We start from the raw sequence: 23,073 nt of genomic DNA on the forward strand, positions 1-23,073 counted from the left end.
GAAATCCTCCAGGCCTGTTATGCCACGGAAGACTCATATAGTGTCAGATTTAAAGAGAACGTGCTGGACAATTTTAGACCAATTTGTAACCTGACTTTCCTAAGTAAAATTCTAGGAAAGGTAGTTATTAAGCAGCTCAGTGATTACTTGAATAAACATTCTATTCTTGATAAGTTTCAGTCATGTTTTAGAACAAATCATAGTACAGAAACTGCACTGGTTAAAGTAGTAAATGATTTGTGAATTATTGCGGACATAGGCAGTATATCTGTTCTTGTTCTCTTAGACTTAAGTTAAATATTTGATACCATAGACCACGGCATTCTTATAAATTGCCTTAGACAATGGGTGGGCCTGTCTGGGATAGTCTTAAATTGGTTTCAATTTAAGAGGTAGAAGATTCTTTGTTAGTTGTGGTGATTACATTTCAGAGATAAATGATATTATATATGGTGTACCACAAGGATCTATACTGGGTCTGCTGCTTTTTTCTATCTATATGCTTCCATTAGGTCAGATTATCACAAAGCACAGCTATGCAGATGACACACTGCTTTATTAATAACTAGCACCTGATGACCCTAATGCTCTTAGCTCTGTGATTGAGTTTCTTATCAGTATTTCCGGATGGATGAGTAGTAACTTTTTCAAACTAAATAAGGATAAAACAGAAATCTTAGTTATTGGCAAATATGGATATAGTGAGGATATTAGAAAAAAACCTGATCCCTTAGGTTTAAAAATTAAGTCAGAAGTGAAGAATTTAGGGGCAATCATCAACTCTGACCTAAACTTTAAATCACACATTAACCAGATTACTAGAACTGCTTTCTTTCACTTAATTAACATAGCAAAAGTTAGACCTCTAATAACTTCAGATGCTGAAACATTAGTTCATGCTTTTTTTTAGTCAACTTGACTATTGTAATGCTCTCCTAACAAGATTACCTAAGAAAGACAGTAATTAGTGCAGAATGCAGCAGCCACAATCTTAACTAGAAAAAAGAAAAATTGAGCACATCTCACCATTTTTAGCATCACTACATTGGTTTCCTTTTTCATTCAGAATTGACTTTAAATACTAATGGCTTATAATGCCTTATGTAATTTTGCTCCGTCCTATATTTTGGAATGTTTGTCTCCTTACACTCCAAGTCGTAACCGCAGATCTTCGAATGGTGGTCTGTTTGTTATTCCTGCAACCAAGCTTAAAAGAGGTGGTGAGGTGGTCTTTTGCTGCTATGCACCTAAAATCTGGAATACTTTACCTACAGAAATTTGCCAAGCTAACGTTGTGGATCATTTTAAACAAATTAAATAAAAAATTAATGTTAAAATATTGATTTTCCAATCAGTCTTGATTTTTTGTTTAAACAATTTGATATCAGTTCTTAAAGTCTCAGGATCAATCTTGTGAATCCCAGTCCTGCTCAATTACTACGTGTAGATTTTTTGCTTATCTTCTTTTTTTGGCATCCAATCCAGCAGATGTTGCTAATGCGCCTGTTAAAGCTTTCTGTGGAAAAAGCACTTTACTATCTGCCATAAAGTGGTGTGTCCTCTTTAACTGAAATCAGATGCGTGAACAGCTGAACATCCAGGGCAGCAGATTTCTATGTGACAATCACATATTGAAAATGACTGGACACCTGTGGCGGATGTGTTGCAGACAAACATATTGCATGCCAGTCACACTAGGAGCACCCTCGCTGCCTATGTGCAGAGCTGCTGAGATGATTTGCTGTTGTTCCAAAAACATTTCTAGCATTTCCAATTTGCTGTTCTATTGCGTGACCTAATCAACCACAAGTTTGTGTGTTGTCAAGTCCAATAAGTGCTGCTTCTCTTTTAGCATGTGGCTCACTATACTGCTGCTATGAAAACATTTTGCAAAGCATCTCTCCCAGGAAAGTAAGCAGGCAATTATTGGAATTTTCAGAGCATCATATTATACAAAAGTGAGCGTGTTCTCAAAGCAGCCAACTTGAAGTAGCTCCATAATAGTACTGTTATCAGTCATGATGGCCGGTTCTTTTTCTTTTACCGCTACAATTCAAGCAACTGAAGAATTATAGAAAGACACGAGTCTATATCTTTAATTTCTACTATTCAAGATTATTTTAAATGTCCAATAGGGAAATAAATTTGGCTAACAGTTTAGTTGAAGGTTATCTACATGGAGATTCATAACACCTGAATATGTTATTGAATAACAGCTATTATTTAAGAATCAATATTTGATCATTTTATAATAATATTATTTGCAAGATTATATACTTGTTTTATAAAGCAGATGCCATTGCTTTGCTGCTCTCAATGTGGAAAGAGTTTTGTTCGTAAAGGTCATTTAAAAGAGCATGTTCAAATTCATATCTATCTATCTATCTATCTATCTATCTATCTATCTATCTATCTATCTATCTATCTATCTTTCTATCTATCTATCTATCTATCTATCTATCTATCTATCTAAAACAAGGAGGTGCCTCATATGTGTGGACTCTGATGTGGCGACACATACAGTATGTTAGTTATTTATGGTGAACTTTGAATGAGCACAGTGCTGTGAAAGTTTAGAAGGTTAGAATAGTAAGCGGTTGCCTACTTGCAAAGCTTTAACAAGACACATTGCTTACACTACTCTATTGTTATTCCTATCTGTGAAAAATACATGTGGACTTGTGCTCAGAGATAATTATTTAAGTCCCATCAGATGATCTGTAATAAAAACTTACGAGCAGAATCATCACAAAAAAATGAAAAGGACAACTGGGCCAAATTGAGGAACGTTCATCCGCCTTCTCATAAACGATAATGTTAAACAGGCTTATCAACCATATACTGTATGACCTTTTTTACTTAATGGAAGAGATGTGTTTCTGCAGAGGGAAGCGGGACCAAACTTTAGGGTACGGGCGGGAGCAGGACAAATGTGGCTAAGCGTATGTGGGAACTGGCAGGCATTGGATGGAGTACTGTGTGAGCTGGCAGGCACAGGTTTAAAAAATAAGTCACAATTTTTCTGTTGTGGTGAGGTTCAAATAATTAGAACAGTCGAGATCAAATATTATATTTGTATATTTTGGCAATTTTGTTTCTTTTTAATGAAGGACACAAGTCTGTTTTTTAAGTTTTTAGTTTTTCATCAATTGTTTTGTTCTCTTTTTCTTTTCCATCAGATTGTAAAGACTTTTATTATTCCAAAGGATAGTGTGGCAATGGAATTAACTGATGTGAAGGATGAGACAGTAGAGGAAGAATGCTTTACAAGGCCTATAATGGAAGGGAACTATATTTTTAAACAAAAAGTAGTTGATGAATGGAACGTTAAGAAGGAGATATGCAGCCTGAACTGTGGTCCAGTTAAAAATGAAGTGAGTGATGTGAAATCATTTCAGATTAAAGAGGAATGTTTTGAATTGCAAGAACTAAAAGATGACTATAAAGTTTTGGTTAAAAGTGAAGTCTCCAGTGATCTCAGTGAAGACCTAAAGTCTTTTGCAAGTGACATTAGTCAGTTGAACTGCATTCAAATCAAAGAAGAACATGATCACAATGATGCAGATCACGCTAAGGATGGAATTCTACAGACAAAGGCCATGGTGAGGCAACAAAACAATGTGCCTGAAGAAATGTCTACAGCAGTAAATGAACAGTCTGCTTTAAGAGAGATAGCCAGTTGTAAAATAATGGGTAAGTTTGCAAGAATACTGTATAATTAAATTTTATAATGAAGAGAAATTAATTAATATTTCACATTTTTACAGGTATTACAAAACTCATATTAATAATCAATTTTCTTTTCCTTCCACAGTTGAAGACAACAAGGAGATATTATTTTATCTTTGTCCACAATGCAAAATATTTTTACCTACCTCATCTTTTGAGACACATATGAAGATTATACACCCAGATGAAATACCTGCTGGAACTACAGTCTACTGTTGTTCTGAGTGTGGGAAAAGATTCAAACGGTTGTCAAATCTAGAGAAACACAAACAAAATCACATAGGAAGGACAATTCATAATTGCACTGAATGTGGAAAGACATTTAGCAGTTTACAGAATTTTAAAGCTCACAAGAGAATTCATACAGGTGAGAACCCATATTGTTGTACTGAATGTGGCAAGAGTTTTAGGTGGCACAGCAGCTTTAAAGAACATCAGCGAATTCACACTGGGGAAACTCCTTATCATTGTGTTGAATGTGGAAAGAATTTTGTACGCAAAGGTCATTTGAAAGATCACAAACTAATTCATTCTGGTGAGAAACCATATGACTGCAACGAATGTGGTAAAAGTTTTCGGCACCTCAATGGCCTCACAGTGCACCTTCGAATTCATACAGGGGAGACACCTTTTCAGTGTGCTGAGTGTGGCAAGAGTTTTATTCGAAAAGGTGATTTCAAAGAACATAAGAGAATCCATACAGGGGAGAAACCTTATAGCTGCTCTCAATGTGGAAAGAGTTTTGTTCGTAAAGGTCATTTAAAAGAGCATGTTCAAATTCATACTGGTGAAAAACCATATAGTTGTGAAGAATGTGGAAAAAGTTTTAGGCAGCTGAATTCCTTAAAAGTACATCAGCGACTTCACACTAAAGAAACCCCCTTTCATTGTCCACAGTGTGGGAAGGGATTTATTCTCAAAGGACACTTAAAGGAACACATGCAGATTCATACAGGTGAGAAACCTTACAGTTGTGCTGAATGTGGAAAGAGTTTTAGAAGATTTTTTACATTTAAAGGTCACCAGCGTATTCATACAGGAGAAACTCCATATCAGTGTTCTGAATGTGGGAAGAGATTTAGACTTCGCAACAGCTTTAAGGAGCACCTGAGAATCCATACAGGAGAAAAACCATATAACTGCTCAGAGTGTGGAAAAAGTTTCCGACATCTTAATGGACTTACAGTACACCAAAGAACTCATACGAAAGAGACAGCGTTTCAGTGTAGTGTATGTGGAAGGACTTTTAAGCAAATGTACCGCTTAAAAGAACACCAACTAGTTCATACCGGAGTAAGACCCTATCATTGTAATGAATGTGGTAAAAGTTTCAGTCAACAGCTCAGCTTCAAAGTACACCGCAGAATCCATATGAGAGAAACACCTTATCATTGTACCGAATGTGGTAAAGGATTCAGAAAACGTTTAAGCTTAATAGAACACCAGCGAATCCACACAGGAGAAAAACCCTTTCACTGTACAGAATGTGGGAAGAGATTCTTTCAGTTAATACACCTTAAAATCCACTTGCGAGTCCATACAGGGGAAACACCTTATCACTGTAAATGTGGAGCAAGCTTCCGACACCAGAGTAGCTTCAAATTGCACCAGAAGGCGCACAATGTAGAAACCACTTAAGTGTAATTAATTATCTGATTAAGCACATCATGAAAGTTTTGTATTTTACATAAAGGAAAGAAAACTGTTTTTAATAAGATTTTAAAACATAAAGGATAACAAAAATCAGAAATTTAGTGAAAACATTAAGGAATAGTTTCCAAAATATTTTGAGTTAATTACATCATTTTATTCCTTTTGTATCATCATCTATTTGTTAACAGTGAGAGAGCTGCCACTTCTGTTTGCATATTGTTTTTTGGTATACTGTGTCTGTGCAGTCCTGGCTGGATAATCATTCCACTTATTGTAGATTCTGTGAGCTGTTTTGAATAACTTGATAATTGATTTCCTGGGTCTTTCCTATGTGGAGTTTGTGTGTTCCCTCCATGTCCATTTGGTTTTCCTCCCAGTCTAAATACAAGCTGGTTATGCGAATTGCCCCACTATTAAATTGACACATGTGAGTGTGTGTGTGTTCACCCTGCAATGGCTCTGTCCAGGTGTTTTTCCTGGTTTGTACCCAGTGATTGCTGCCTGGATGGATGGATGGGGAATGACACCCACATGTTGAGAGACAGGAAAGTAGTCTGAAGTGGCAGATAATTTATTGAAAACTCTGCTCCATCTGCCCCTTGCATAATTAGGTTTGGGGAACTTTGTATTTTACATATGATCTTTTGCCATTATGTCTGCATGTTCCCCACATCTGTGTGGGTTTTTCTCACATGGCTCCAGTTCATCTCCCTCGCCTCAAATTTTATGTGTGTTAAGTTGATTGGTGGTTCCTAATTGCTCTTGTGTGTTTGAGTTCTGGGATGAATGTAGTGTCTTCGAACTGATCCCTGCCTTGCACCTAATCCTGCCAGGATAGGCTTTGGCTCCCGCTCAACATAAATAAATTAAGCAGATATGAGAATGTTAAGTTATTCTGTTTGGTGAATTTGCAACCTTTTTTGTTCAGGTGTCAATACATAGGAGTTTAAGTAGTTTTAACCATATATACTGTAGATCAGAAATCCTTAGTTCATGCAGATTTACTGTAGCTCTAACTGGAAGCTAACCCACACCTACATCTGAGTTATGTTGAAACATTTCCATTTTACTTTAATCTTGTCATCTTAATATATGTTTTTGATTTTATTTAGTATGCCACTGTGTTTTAAGAGTCATGTATTCTTGTACCTTATTAAATAAAGTTCATGAGGTAAAACAGTATTTTCTAATTCTCTCATTACTTCTGATGTTATGAAAGCATATGTACAAAGTGCATGAATGAACATGAATCCAGCAGTCTGTGATGAGTGAACAGGCAAAAGTCTTTATTATTTTGTCTTTCAAAACCCTTGTAAAATAACATTCTAATGTTTATCTTAATTCATTCAACAGATCAAAACTGAGAGAGCAATGTAGGTGGGGGTTGATTTGTTTTGAACCAAGTTTTGTAAAACTTGACTTATTTGTATGGAATGTTATTTGTTGTCAATAAAATCCAAAAAAAAAATTGACAGAGTAGCAAGAGTAGGGGTGACAAACCTGTTATACCAGATAGCGCCATTGACTAAAACTGTCAGCTTCTTTATTTTATGAAGCAGGTCAGATGTGTTGATAATAATCCTGCAGTTTTGTCAAAATTCAATCAATGAATGTTTCATTCCTCCATTTTCAAATCAATTTAGCCCTATTTGTAATCATTGGAACATTGCTCTGGAAGCACTGGTTGCAAGATAAGAAACTACCCTAATTGGGCTGTTCTCGTCCATCATAGGATTTATATACACACACCTCCATAATTAGCCAATTTAGAGTCTCCGGTGAAACAACTTGAACTTCTTTAGTGTGTAGGTCAAATACTTGAGGAAAACTCACTTAGACTTGGAGAAAATATTGAAACATCAAATATAAAAGGACATAATTGGGATTTAATACCAGTCTGCAGAGCTATGAGGCAAAAGTTCTAGCTAGTGTACGTGCATGCCATCCTGCAGAGAATGTTGCATCTAGCAAAGTGTGATTGTAAATATGCAGCAGCTGTATATAATATTGACTTGTACTTTATGTCTTTTAAGATACTGTAATAGATCTATCCTTTTTCTAGACTTTGTGGTTTGGTTCAGTGAAGGGTCACTCATAAATTTCACTTCACTTTTAAGAGCTAACTGGCTTAAGGAGAAAAGTGTCAAGTTAGTCACCTTATCACTGATATTTTGCACAGTATGTATTTTGTAGAACTTTTAAAAAAAAATTCACCTCATTCCAATTGAAACAGATAACTTAAATTGAATCATGAAGCTCACTCAATTACATAATTTTGTAAATGGAAATTTGTTTGCATTTCTGTCTTGACCATTTTTATTTTGCTAAAGGTGTCTGAAACTTGCGAATGTAACCCTTTTTGAATATTTTTCTCCAAAAAGTTGGTCTTGAATACACTTATGAAGGAAATTTTGGTTATGATGCAATATTGCATCTGGTTTGTCAGAAAATCGTGATCAAGTTTTTTATTTGTTGTTATTTTCCATATGTTTTGTCTTGGTAGAGTAATATTTTACTCTACTTTTCCCTATTGTATTTTTAATATGTAGTATTTGTCAGAATGCCTCAACTCTCCCAGACTTACCACTGTTTATAAGGTATTGTACCATCTAACTTCTTCCAACCTTCCTTTCTACATCTATAACCTCAGGCAATTATGTATGGTAAAAGACAAGCAGGAGTTAAGTTACAATTTAAACAATGTATTATTGATAATATGCATAAATAACAATATGCAAAGTACATTTGAATATTGGCAACCATACATCCTGATAAATGGTGATGTGTAGTTTCTTTCGGCACACAGACTTGTTAGTTACTTAAAATGTGACAGGGAAGGGGATTACAGAGAGGAGGTGAAGTCATTTGTGGAATGGTGTGATAAAAACAATCTGATACTGAATGTCGAAAAACAAAAGAACTGGTGATCGACTTCAGGAAGAAACAGCTGATACACATCCCGGTCTACATTAAGAACACTGCTGTGGAAATTGTGCAGTCTACTAAGTTCCTGGGAGTTAATGTGACGAACAACCTCACCTGGTCCCTGCACACCTCCTCCGTCATCAAGAAAGCTCACCAGCGCTTGATCTTTCTGCGGAGGCTAAAGAGGGCCCATCTCAGTAAGTCAGTCCTCACCACTTTTTACAGAGGGACCATAGAGAGCGTGCTAACCAGCAGCAGCTCTCTGTGGCAGGAGAGCTGCAGCGCTTCGGACTGGAAAGCACTGAGGAAAGTGGTGAGGGCTGCGGAGAGGATCATTGGAGCCCCGTTGCCAAATGTACAAGATTTGGCAAAACAACGCTGTCTGGCCAGAGCTGTGCGGATTTCTAGAGACCCTACTTATCCTGCCTCTGAACTCTTTTCCCTCATGCCCTCAAGCAGAAGGTACCGCAGCCTGAAATGTAGAACTACCAGGTTTAAAAACAGTTTTTTTCCTACTGCCGTTCGTCTTTTAAATGAAGCATTTTAGTATTTTATTGTAGGCTGATTTTAACTATGTGTTTTTATTAATGTCTTGTGCATCGTATTTTCGTTCTGCAGCACATCTTGGATGTTCTGCTAAATGACAAATAAAATTGAATTGATTGATTGATGTCTCTAGTTAAGGCATCATTATTGGTCAGCGTTCTTCAGAACAGGCCGCATGCCTGTTTCAATATGGCTGCTGAGCTGTGCTCTTCATTGTGTTGTCCTTTTCAGTTCATGGTGTAAGATGGTCTTTCATCAGTTTGGTAAGAGAGAGAGAGCTGGGTAAAGCAAGCAAATTTATAGGTTTTCTGTCCAACCCATAGAGCCAATAGGGAATCATAGTACTTAAAAGCACTTTATACAAGCCAATTCCAAACAGCCATACTTCATACTAATGGGGGAATATAACATCTTACCACCTGCCCCCAAACATTATGTTAAGGTAAAGCTTGGCAGTTAGGCAGCCTGGCTTTCCTGTGGGGGTTGACTGGGAGTCCTGCAGAGAAATATTAGCCAAACTTGTTTGAGGCACTTCCCCCAATCCTGTCATAAAATTACAAAGGGACTCAGTCCTAAAAGGGGGGAAGGGGTTCTTAAACCATCAAACCATTGCTGTTATTATCAATAATGTAACACTAATATTACATTGCTTTGTCTAAGTTATGAACAAAGACATACAACATATTTAGCAACTTGTATTCAAAATTTCACATCACAACACCATACACTCACTCGAGTGAGGGAAGAATGGAGCTTGAGATCGACAGGCGGATCGGTGCGGCATCTGCGGTAATGCGGGCTCTGCATCGGTCTGTCGTGGCGAAAAAGGAGCTGAGCCGCAAGGCGAAGCTCTCAATTTACCAGTCGATCTATGTTCCTACCCTCACCTATGGTCATGAGCTATGGGTAGTGACCGAAAGAACGAGATCGCGAATACAAACGGCTGAAATGAGTTTCCTCCACAGGGTGTCTGGGCTTTCCCTTAAAGATAGGGTGAGAAGCTCAGTCATCCGGGAGGGGCTCAGAGTAAAGCCGCTGCTCCTTCCTAGTGAGGTGTTCCGGGCACGTCTAACTGGGAGGAGGCCCCGGGGAAGACCCAGGACACGCTGGAGGGACTATGTCTCTCGGCTGGCCTGGGAACGCCTTGGGATTCTCCCGGAAGAGCTAGAAGAAGTGGCCGGGGGAGAGGGAAGTCTGGGCATCTCTGCTCAAGCTGCTGCCCCCGCGACCCGACCTCAGATAAGTGGAAGAGGATGGATGGATGAACACCATACAATTCTTCAAGGTGTTAAAAAAAACAGTGAAGTACTCCAGGAAGTGACCCTAGAAAACTAACATCTATTACTGGATACTAGAAAGTCTGTGTAGCACAAAATCTCCAAGCAGCACTCCACATATATAGTGATTGAGGGTTTCTTTGGAGCATCAGTCCACCTTTGCTTATCATGTGTAAAAACTTTAAAATCAAAGCATTTGTAAAATATTAGAAGCTTTCCTTCATGTTGTAATTTTTCACATCTTCATCTCAGCATGAGAATTCATTTCTAGTCTGCATTGTGGATTCCCAATTCATATTAACACTTGAACTGGCTTTTCACTACTTTACATAAGTTAGTGTCATAATTTCCCTCTGTAACATTGAAAATGAACTTTTTTTCTGATAAATACAAATAATTTTATAGTTTTGTCAAATGTACACTTGTCCATAACCTCATTTGCATCTGTCTGATGCTTACTCACTGCCATGCTTTCTCTGCCAAGAATTCTTTTTGCTGTATTAGTTTTTTGTAACCATTTCATTTTCCTTTACTTATGTTTGCATGTCCACTATTTCACTTTGTTTATTCTTTTTGTTTATTCATGTATCTCTTCACAGCTCCTCCTTCTAACACTTGTACATGCTGCAATCTATAAAGTACTTTACCTTATTTCCTTTTGTAATGTTATAACCTCCATTCCTTAATATGGATAAAACCTTTTTAAGTGATTTATTGCTTTTGGGCTATCCCTTCTGGTTTCTTTTCCTTCTCCTAGATACATAATTCTCTTTTTTAAGAATATTCTCTTCTCTTATCAGTATTCCTTTTGCTACATCTTTTTCACTTGCGCTCATTACTACAGCAATGCCCAATCTCCCAAATCTACCTTCCCATCACCTTTTTTTTTTAAAAACACTTTATTAATCTGAGGGCAAATTATCTTTTCGCATGATGTTTGAAGGTCAGAGTGCTGTGTCAGCCATTGTACAGCACCCATGGAGCAAGAGTATAGAAGACATAAGGAGGAAAGAGAAAGTCCCGTAAGACTACACCCATTTGAGCTCAAGTAGGCTCCGTGTTCTAGCAAAAGTCTGGGATAATTGGCAATTATCGTTTTTAGAACCTGTCTATACATTTGTAAATATGGTGCAGTGTGTCTAGCAGAAAACTACATTAGTTGAGGATGGTCAAGTCATGCTAAAGTGAAAAGAAAACAAATTGGGCACAGTGGAAAAGAGACGAGAGGAATGAGAGAAACAAATACAAAGGGGTGGTTAAAGAATATGAGAGGTGCAACTGGTTATGTTATATTAAAGACCGATTTACTGTAAGTACAAGAAAAAGCAGGAGGACTGCAGAGTTGTTTTTTTGACATAGACATGCTGTATACAAGTGTGGCTTTTCTCTATTTTAATATTTTTAGGTCTACACATATTAGAGTTAGTAATGTGGCAATTCTTGCACCTTAAAATGGGGATACAGGGCACACAGGTCTTTAGGTGAATGAAAAAGCCTTAAAAAGTACTGAATACATCAGGTTTAAGGGGCCAATATTAAGAAACACCATTACCTTCTTACAATGCACTTAAATAAATGGAAGTTATATCTAGAGATTTCCAGTTAGCAATCTAAAAACATTTTTTCTTCTTAATTATTTAGATGCATCTGATACTTGATTACAGTTATACTTAGCAATGTCAAATATATTTAACAACAGCCAAATTATAAACAATAATTTTATAGAAAATAATTCATGGCTAAATGCTTTGATTTACTAGTCAGAATCAGGTATTCCACAGAGCCCTGTAATAACATGCTACACAAACTGACCTGTTTGTTGGTAACTATCAATATTTTCTTGGAGCACTTGGTATTAGTAAATTCTTTGCATGGCAATTTAACTGATGTCTTCATCACACTTCATATAATTTGTGATTTATCTTTAAAATATGATGATATCTAATATTAGTAAAAATTACAACTGCCATCTTAATATTAAACTCTAACTGCATCATTGTTATGTATTAACTTGTGTTTATGCATGTTATTTACATTTCTGTTGAATTTGAATAATTTTTCAGAATTTCTTTTATTGTTGTAATTATGTACTGTCTATTTAAGTGTGCTATCTTCCATCTTCTTTGTGGGTGGTAGGGCCATCCTGATACTACTGCTACCAAGCCCTTCTTCTAGCTATTTAAAGCCCAAAGGAATGAAGCTCAGACTGAATTTTCATTGAAATCTTGTAGACTTTTGTCAGTATTGTGTTACTTTTGTTTGAATTTTCATGTTTTTTATCATTTTTAGTACTGGTTTTTGGATCTTATTTACTGAAACTTGTATTGAGACATGTTTGCTTCAGGTTTGCCTTTTGGCAACTCCGTTTTGCTTTTTTGAGCACTCTTTGTTAGTCCTTTTCTGTGTAGTTTCCTTGCATTATATTTAACACAGGAAAAATTAGTCAAAACATTGAATTTTTTTTTCAACAAAAAAATGTTATTTTGTGTAACAGAAACATGTAAATATCTAAATGTCAACACAAATACAGTAGGAAAGGAACGTCCCATACCCACTACTGTACTGATGCAGATATAGTACGTCTTTTATTGATATGTTTTGAGAAAGTCATCAATGCACAGCCCAATGTTGTAACTGGGACAGTAGAAGCGTGTTTTTTGCACACTTTACTTATATTGCTTTCTGTTGCTTGCACATGTATGGGTAGAATGTCAATGCCTGACCTGCATGATTGACACACCCCTTATATTATTTAAGGCTACCACTGTGCAAACCTTAATGACTACCACATTTCCCTTAACACAACAGTTGACAATTGCTTAGGGGGCTAACATCTTGCTTCTCTTTCCACTTGATAGTAATTTTTTGCCTTTCTGTCATACAGATTCTATCACACTAGGTGAAGCCAGGGATGATCGTGATGGTTTGGTCTTATAATGCCATGTCAACATCTGATGATCAGTTTACATTGTCATTACTATCACTGGATTCAAGCAATGATTCCATTTCACTTTGCTCTAAAACTGCCTATATGGCATTTGCCATTGTATTTTTAGTTGGACCCTCCACCTCAGTCATAAAAATTGATTAGTTACCTTAGAGTTACCATAAAGTGGCAGAAAACATAGAAATATTCATGTGTTTTTTTGCACCATGATGGTATTTCATTCACTAGATGGGAGCAGAACACTGTCCTAAGAGTTATTTAGGATTAAAGAGGATCATTACACATTACCCTAAGCCTAACTTGGTCAGGTAAGTTCAGGTTGGGGAGCATGCACTGGTGTAGCGCATTGCTGCACCCACCACACAATGAAACACCATGGGTTCAAAGTTGGCAACTCCCCCAGGCAGACTCATGGTCCAGTCTCATCCTCTGAAAGTGATAAGGTATCTGCTGCAGCCAAGTGTTACATGAGCATCCCCTTGGCCTGGTCCAGCTGTTCGGGTCCTCAACAATGAGGATCCTGCAAGCCGGATCAACCTCTGGGAGTTGCCCCAACTGGCTGTAATGCTGTAACTGACTCTCCCTCACAATGCAGGTAACAAGGTAATCTACTTCATTTGGGACTCTCTGAGCAACCACTCATTGCTCGGTGCCAATGGTACCCAAGGATTCTCCGAAGAAACACAGTACCGAAGAAGTCCATTCTTCGTCTCAGGTCACTGGATGGCATCGATGTCTCAAAATCATACAGCAAAACAGGAAGCACAAGGACTCTAAAGACTTGGACCTTCATCATTTTGCAAAGATATTGGGAGTGCCACATACCTCTTTCTAACAACCTCATGACAACCCTTGCTCTCCCAATCCATCTACTGACTTTATAGGAAGAGTCACCAGAGACATGAATATGACTGTCAAGGTAAGTAAACCTCTCGACATGGTCGACACTCTCTGGGCAAACAGACACACTGCTGATGACTATGCCCAAGAGGTCATTAAAGGCCTGGATTTTGGTTTTTATCCAGGACACTTACAAGCCCAGACATTCACACTCCTCACTCGGTCTCTCAAGAGCCCCTATCAGATCCTCCATTGACTCCATTGATCACAGCATCGACAGCAAAGTCTACATCATTGAATCCTTCTTCATCAACAAATGCCCCACAGCAGTTGGACCCCACAACCCTACTCAACACCCAGTCCATGCAAGCCTTGAACAGGGAAGGAGCAAGACCACAACACTGACAAACCCCAGAGTCAACTGAGAAAAACACAGAGGTTCTGACACCATCCTGCACAGCAGTCACACAGTGTACAGGCCAGCTATGACATCTCACAAAGTCTCAGGATTTTCCATAGTGCAGCTCGATCAACTGAGTCAAGTGCATTACAAAACTCAACAAAGGCTGTAAAGAAACTCTACTGGTATTTGTGTTTGTGCGCGATGAGAGCCCTCATTGCCAAGATGTGGTCGATGGTAGACTTCTTAGGCATGAAACCACACTGGTCCAGTCGCTGGTAGGTGAGCAAGTGATCACAGATCCTATTAAGGACCTTACCTGGCACCAAGAGCTGTGTTAGCCCCCTGTAGTTGCCGCAATCCAGGTGATCACCCTTCCCTTTCCAGATAGGGACAACAAGTCCAGTTTTCCAGTCAGTTGGGATGATTCTTGTCTCCCAAATGGAAGCAAAGATTGCTTGCAATGCCAGTTACCATCAGCCTGGAGAAGTTCACCTCGGATACCATAGATCCCTGCAGCTTTCCTACCCCCCAGCTGGTTCACCACCTGTGCAACCTCAGTGAGACTGAGTGGTTCAAAGCTAAATGGAGGTCATCCTCAAGAACCGTGAACCCAGAGATGTCCGACATCCTAACCAGAGGATCAGCTTTGAACAGCTTCTAAATTGTAGTCACAATTGCAGCATCATCTGTAAGAACCGTTCCATCACACACCCTGACTGTGACTCTCCAAGGAACTTACTTGGATTTGCATAATGCAAAGGATCTATAAGGATGACATGGGTCACTAGACCATAAATGGTGTGTCACTTGCTCACAGATTCCTCTAACAAACACCTCCTTATCTGCCCTCAGAATCCTTGTAGTGGTCTTTCTTAGTTCCCGGTAAAGACCGGAGTTGCCAATAAGCCATGCACTGTGACTCCTCTCGATGATATCCAGGGTGATCTCTGAGATGAAATACCTCCTTCTGTGAATATCGGCAACACCCAACACAACCCTCAGCAACCATCAGGGTCTTGTCATGGAAGGTCTCCCACATCACATTAGAATCGCCAGTTGCACCCAAGTCTGCAAGTTCCTCACACAAACTGTGTGTAAACACATTAGAAACAGCCTGATCTTAGATTTTGGCCAGATCCAGCCTCGTTTCCTAGTAGGTGGTAGCCTACTGGACCTAAGCTGGATCTTCAGAGTAGCAACAAAAAGTCTGTGATCAGAATTCACAAATTGGGCACTTTTGTAGACCCTGCAGTTATGTAGGAGCCTCCAGCATTTGCCAACGAGGATGTGATTGATTTCCTTCACTGCACCACCAATATTGCAGTACCAAGTCCAACTGTCCACAAGACCAGCTCCATCAAATCCCATCATGTAAATCATGGAATCTACGAGGTTTAATTTAGGAGTAATTATGTTATGTATTAGAATGCCCAGTGGGGGCTGGATGAACTATTGCCTTGAAACCCCTGCAGATTTGCTGAAGTCTAACTGGAGTGATTTTTATTTTTTATGTCCTCCCGGCCATCTGACATTACCTTGTCATGTTATTTTCTCTTTAATATTATTGCTTATTTTAAAATGTTTTGTCTTCTTGTAACTTTCTTTTTATCATCATGTAAAGCACTTTGTGCTACATTGCTGTATGAAAATGTGCTATATAAATAAATGTTGTTGTTGTTGTTGCTATCACATTAGGATCAGCAGTCGCACCTAAGTCTACAAGTTCCTCACACAAACTGAATGCAAACTCATTAGAAACAGTCTGATCTTGGAGTCTGGCCAGCCTCATTCTCCCAGTAGGTGGTAGCCTACTGAACCTATGCTGGATCTTCAGAGTAGCAACAACAAGTTTGTTATCAGAATTCAGAAACTGGGCACATCGGTATACCCTGCAGTTCTGAAGGAACCTCCATCATCTGCCCACAAGGATGTGATCAATGTCCTTCACCACATCACCAGTATTGGAGCACCAAGTCCAACAATGCTGCTCAGGGCACTGGAACCAGAATCCAGCAATCTGCAGTCCCTGCCTTTTTGTAAAGTCAAGGAACATGGAGCCACTTTCACCACAGTCACCAGACCCACGGGGACCAACACAGTCCTCATAGCCAGCCTGGTCAGTGATAGTGGTCACATTGGAGTCACCCATGACCAGAGGAGTGTCACCTTGCAGGCACCCATCAGCCATGGACCGAAGTTGCAAACAGAATGTCTCCCTCACAGAGACATGACTCAAAGTGGTGAGAGCATACACTGATGAAACAGACAAGGCACCCAGAGAGTGCCATAACTTGAGTCTCATAATGCACTCCTTGAAAGGTGTGACATAGGACACCACTGGAAGGAGCCGATCTGCCATAGCAACAGCTATTCCACTGAGTATGACATCCATCAGAGCAACCAGACCATTAGAAGATGTACCCACCTACAGAGATCTGGCCTGTCCCAGGTCTGTGTACCTCAGAGAGTGCCACCACTGAAATGAGGAATTTATAAACCGTCTCCAACCGCATAGGGAGGTGGTTGTCATGCTATAAAGACAAGACATTCCACATGCCCACCTAGATGGGATGCCTCAAATTCGGATTCAACTGCTGCAATGTAGAAGTCGACACCTCAGTATCACATCAGTTCCGATCCCCAACAGGCCTGACCCCATTGGCTCTCTGGCAGTTTTGACTCTTCTGGGGCTGAGACTCCAAAGGGCTTTCCCCCATCCCCTTCATAATCCAAGCAGCCTTCCTGTGCAGCAGAGCTACTCCCGTGGAGAGCAGAAAGAAGTCCTGTCTGCTGTTTCTGAACTGCGTGAAATTTTAATGGTGACTGGATTGCCAATCCTGCCATCAAACCCCAAGTTTTCCCTGCAAGATGGAGGAATGTTGCAGGGCCAGATGCAGCTTAACATCATATACAGGCTGAATAATTTAATTTAAAAAAATAGAATTCCAAGCCAGAATCATGCTCAGTGTTAATGCCTTTTTTCTCTTTAGAGTCACAAGCTGCAGTTTACTTTTGGTCACGAGCTGCAGTTTTGCTCAGTTTCTCCCACTTGTTTTATTTTTGAGCATTTTTTAAAATTATTTTAACCTTAGTCTGGTTTTCCCATTTTTTGCCCATAGTCAGGCTGAACCCTACTGTTGTAGCTGGGAATAAGCTGGACCTGGTTTGCCTCTTCTGGGCGCATCAGTAAAGTTCCCGACCTATTTGTGTAGTTTCTATTGGAGGCCTCCAACCTTTTTTGCCATGTTTGAGACTAGATTTCATGACAGGTGTGTTCTTCTTTACTCAGTAGACCAATAAACTTATGCAAAGTTCTGTGAAAATTGACTGCCATTCATTTGAATTCCAATAAGGACGATGATTAGCATGTCAAGACTGACATCAGTTGTGGGATTTATGTGAGGTTGTGGGTGTTACATGGGCTGACCTCATTGGTATTGGGGTTGCAGTTAGACACATCTTGCTGAGAATCCTACATCAAATGCCTTATAATTGAGACAAGAGACAAACTGGCATTATAACTTAATAAAAGAAAATCTAAACAGAAAAATATAGGTAATCATAAACAAATGATAGAGAGTGTTTTGTCTTGGTAGAGTAATACATTGCTCTACTTTCCCCTATTGTATTATTAATATGTAGCCTTTGTCAGAATGCCTCAAATCTCCCAGACTTACCACTGTTTATAAAGTATTGTACCATATAACTTCTCCCCACTTTCCTTTCTACATTTATAACCTCAGGCAATTAGGTGTAGTAAAAGACAAGCAGTAGTTAAGTTATAATTTAAATAATGTATTATTGATAATATTCATAAATAATAATAATATGCAAAGTACATTTGAATATTGGCAACCATACAACCTGATAAATGGTGATGTGTAGTTTCAGGCAGCACACAGACTTGTTAGTTACTTAAAAATGTCTCTAGTTAAGGCATCATTTGTGGTCAGCTCGCCGCATGCCTGTTCAATATGGCTGCCAAGCTGTGCTCTCCATTGTGTTGTCCTTTCAGTTCATCAGTTTGGTAAGAGAGAGAGATGCTCCTTCATCAGATTTAAGAGAGTAAGAGAGAGGGTGTGAGGTTAAGCAAGTAAATTTATAGATTCTTTGTCCAATCCCTAGAGCCAATAGGACGTCATGATACTTAAAAGCTTTTGATACACGCCAATTCCAAACAGCCATACTTCAGACCAATGGGGAAATAGAACATCCTAACACCTGTCCCCAAACCATATGTTAAGGAAAAGCTTAGCAGTTAGGCAATACTCGCCAAACTGGTTTAAAAAAGTTAGCAGAGAAATACTCGCCAAACTGGTTTAAGACACATCCTCCCCCAACTCTGTCGTAAAATTCAAAGAGACCCAATCCTAAAGGGGGGGGGGGGGTGTAAACACTCACTAATGTAACACTAAATGATATTGCTTTGCCTAAGTTACAAATAAAGACATACAAAATATTTATCAAGTTATATGCAAAATCTCACATCACAACAGAGGGAGTATTAATCTAATTTAAGTGCAATAAACATTATGGTGATCTGCCGTCATTGAAGTTGCAAAATGAGAGCAGGAATACAGTAAATTGTGTAAATAAATAACAAATCCCACTAACAGCTATTAAGAAGGTACACTGGCATCCTAGAACCTGAGTTTGAGATACCTGCAGTCATACTATCGAGCACCTCCTTCTGTGCAACTGTCACTGGGCTCTAGTGGAATTAGTACTTCTTCTATCAGTATGTTTTATTTCCTATCATTTTTCCAATATATCAAATGTCTTGTTTGGTGTACCGTACATGAAACTTAATAAATACAGTGACTACATAATGTATGTGTTTTGTTTTCAATTGATCAGAAAAAGTCTTTAATATAATAACACTCTTTTACTGTCTAACTTCAACTCCATTTGGGTTTGTTGATGAAACATCCTCACATCTTTTTCTAAACTGGCATCTTCTTGGTCAGATTAATGAAAAATAAAGAAAGGTTTCATTCTTCTCCTAATCATTGACCTTTTAAAGACTTTAAAGTAAAAAAAGTATTGAACATTAAAAAAAAAGTCTATGGATTGTTGAGACCCATAGGGTTTACAAATTGTAAAGATAATTACTAAAGTTAAGCACTAAAATAAAAAAGTTACATTAAAATACAGTTTATGAGTTGTTGAAACCAATAGGAGAATAAAAATACAACATAATATTACAAATTGTAAAGAAAATGACTAAAAGTTAATCACTACAAATAATGCTGAGTTGTGCTAAACGGAAGAATGATTTTGATACAAAATGTCTGTATGAAATTATGATTAATAATATCATTCATGTAGCATGTAGACATGTATCAAAATCTCACCCTAAATTAAGTGTAAATCCCTTTTGTACATTTTATTATTTTAACTGTATGCTTATATACATGTATATATACATTACTTTAAATTGATGTGTCAAATACAAAAATACTTTTTACATACAGTATGGATTTTGATTTCTGAAAATGCTGTGGTGAGAAGTCAAGTAAAATGACACCTTTTATTGGTTAACTAAGAAGATTACAATATGCAAGCTTTCGAGGCAACTCAGGCCCCTTCTTCAGGCAAGATGTAATACAGAAACTGGAGTTAACTGTGTTTATATAGACACCAGGACAGATACAAGATTGGAAAACTTTTAAGTGAGACATCTTCAATGTAAAAAATTAATAGACCTCTTCAGGCTAAGATTCATTAAGCAAGAGATGAGAACAATGTATGGTCAAGATCTTTGGATAAGATAACTGTCCAACAAAGTCTTTTGGAGTTTCAGTTGAGTTTTTCAGTACAATGTGGGTCTTTAGACAGGTTGTCTGTGTCAGTCCGAGAGATACAAACAATCCTTATGGCCAGATCCATTTAAAGTAAATCAAGATTCACAGAAATCACTCTAATTCCTGTCCAGAAAAATCAGGATTAAGACAAGCCTGCGTTTTTGAAACAGACAAAGTCAGAAATACTTGATCCATGAGGCAAAGATACGAATAATTTGCTTTTTATAATTGTTTTATCTTGGTAGAGTAATATAATGCTCTACTTTCCCCTATTGTATTATTAAGATGTAGCCTCTGTCAGAACGCCTCAAATCTCACAGACTTACCACTGTTTATAAGGTACTAGCAAAATACCCGCGCTTCACAGCGGAGAAGTAGTGTGTTAAAGAGGTTATGAAAAAGTAAAGGAAACATTTTAAAAATAACGTAACATGATTGTCAATGTAATTGTGTTGTCATTGTTATGAGTGTTGCTGTCATATATATACACATATACACATATACACACACATATACACACATATACAGATATATTATATATACATATACACATATATTTTTTATATATATATATATATATACACATACATACATACATACATACATATACACACATAGATGCACTTACAATAACATAGAAATCAATATAAACAACATTAACATCATTATCATATGAGAATATGAAGTAATATATAAGAAGCACATTTCATATAAATATAAATTATTAAACAGTAAAATCTTCTTCTATAATTTGCTACCGTGGCTTTTCGTTGGTCTGTCCAGGATTTTAAATCACCTGTAGCTTGCAAACCGTTTCACCTATTGACTTGAAATCTGGTACACATATAATACGTCACGTCTGCTATCCGCTTTATGGGTGATGATTGTATTACTCTTTTTATGTTTATTTTATTTTAGAATGAACTCCTATCTGCGCACACCAGGGCGGCCGTGGGCAGATGCGTATGGTGTATTCACTCCATGTTATCGTGCATTGCGCTGTCACTGGTATTTTGATAAAAGAATTTGAACAATATATAAGAAGCGTATAAATTATTAAACAGTAAAACATTAACATTTAAGAAGTAAAGTTACATTGAGTACTACTGCAGTGCCTTCGGGTATACCTCATTTTTTGTTTGCCCATTACATGCTTAAATGTATACATTTTTTGGTGTACCTACCCGAGAACACGCGACATATAACCGAGCGTGGGAGAAGCATGGATTTTAAACACGCGTTGAGTTCATCTGCTGGTCTCCCTCGTGGAATAACTGGTAATGTTTGACTAAAATGTACAGCGAGTAAAACGACATCACCTCCTTTTTTTTTTTTACGATCTCTGAGATCTTGCTTTTTTCGGTTCAAGGCTTCATAAGCTGTTTTATGTGCCATGGTGTACTTAATAAGTACTAATTATCCCAAACCATCATCTTTGAATGTTGCAAGACTTTCGCCTTGTATGTAGATCGGGGTAATTACATTCATTGCATTCCTAGTCTGAATCACAATCTGATTGTATGGGTGGTTACATGGCACTGTAGGGTTGCCACCCGTCCTTTAAAATACGGAATCGTGCCGCGTTTGAGAATGAAATTGCGCGTCCCGTTTTGAATCAATACTGGACGGGATTTATCCCGTATTTTTTTTATCATTTTTTTTTTAAAGCAGCGTGTCATGCAAATCATCCCACACGCATTTTATGAAGATGCCTCCTTTCCTACTTTTGATTGGGTAATACTTGATGTCATCGTTAGTTTGATTGGTCTTTTTAACTGTCCAGTGAGGAGGGAGTGTCTTTTAAGTAGAGTCTGCAAAGTGTTGGCACTGAGATGTGGCGTCAGTGCCATAGTTGAAGCCCCTAACGTTGCGGTCAGCAAGTCGGCTAACATCCGCCATGTGCCGTCTTTCAGTTGCGAGAAGCAGATCATAGAATGGTTGAAACTGTTGCCCTTAACGTTGCGCCACGGCGTGTGGTTCGTTTATACCTCGTGTCTTCTCATTAAACTTTTATCTCGCGAATATGTTATTGCAATCCGCAGCGGGAGCGTTTCTATAAACTTAATTTAAACTTACGTTTTACACCGTGCTTTGTTTCCCTTATGAACATGCTTGTATGCTTCACTCGCTCCGTTGTCAATTGTTTAATTAATTTTTTGCTCTTCGCTTTTTCCGGCTGTTCCTCCATTTCCCCCTACTTCGTTCTTTTATCTCGCGAATATGTTATTGCAATCCTTAACGGGAGCGTTTCAATAAACGGATTGAAAATAGTTTTGCATTTACCTTTTTAGTAAAAGGCGAGCTTTTAAGCCTGAGAAATCACCCCGTAAATGCACACGTTTAATTGCACATGTGTTAATATGTATGGTTACACAGTATTAAGAGACAGTGAACAACGTCAGTTACCTTTGTTCCCGCGTTTGATAAAAGGCGAGCTTTTAAGCCTGAGAAATCACCCCGTAAATGCACACGTTTAATTGCACATGTGTTAATATGTATGCTTACACAGTATTAAAAGACAGTCAAAAATTAACGTCATTCACCTTCGTTCCCGCGTGTGACTCGTGCTGTAAATCTCTTCCTTGTTTTTAGTTCACGTGATTACGTAGGAGGCGTGATGACGCGATACGTGACTCCGCCTCCTCCATTACAGTGTATGGACAAAAAATATGTTCCAGTTATGACCATTACGCTTTGAATTTCGAAATGAAACCTGCCTAACTTTTGTAAGTAAGCTGTAAGGAATGAGCCTGCCAAATTTCAGCCTTCCACCTACACGGGAAGTTGGAGAATTAGTGATGAGTCAGTCAGTCAGTCAGTCAGTGAGTGAGTCAGTCAGTGAGGGCTTTGCCTTTTATTATTATAGATTATAGTATATAACTTCTCCCCAACCTTCCATTCTATATCTATAACCTCAGGTAATTAGGTATAGTAAAAGACAAGCAGGAG

The 23,073-nt window shown here is 38.2% G+C and overlaps 1 protein-coding gene across 2 annotated transcripts in view; it reads left to right on the forward strand.

Annotated features, from left to right (window-relative positions):
• LOC114658031 (zinc finger protein 883-like) overlaps window positions 1-6,660 on the forward strand; it is a 348,189-nt gene extending 341,529 nt beyond the window's left edge. For both annotated transcript variants that reach the window (XM_028810049.2, XM_028810048.2), the window contains exons 2-3: window positions 3,180-3,693; window positions 3,815-6,660. In XM_028810049.2, the coding sequence (XP_028665882.2) occupies window positions 3,219-3,693; window positions 3,815-5,367 (2,028 nt within the window). In that variant the 5' untranslated portion in view covers window positions 3,180-3,218 and the 3' untranslated portion in view covers window positions 5,368-6,660. The remainder of the gene's footprint in view (window positions 1-3,179; window positions 3,694-3,814) is intronic.
• The last annotated feature ends 16,413 nt before the right edge of the window (window positions 6,661-23,073 follow it).

This window comes from Erpetoichthys calabaricus, chromosome 9 (assembly GCF_900747795.2).
Source record: "Erpetoichthys calabaricus chromosome 9, fErpCal1.3, whole genome shotgun sequence".
Taxonomy (NCBI): Eukaryota; Metazoa; Chordata; class Cladistia; order Polypteriformes; family Polypteridae; genus Erpetoichthys; species Erpetoichthys calabaricus.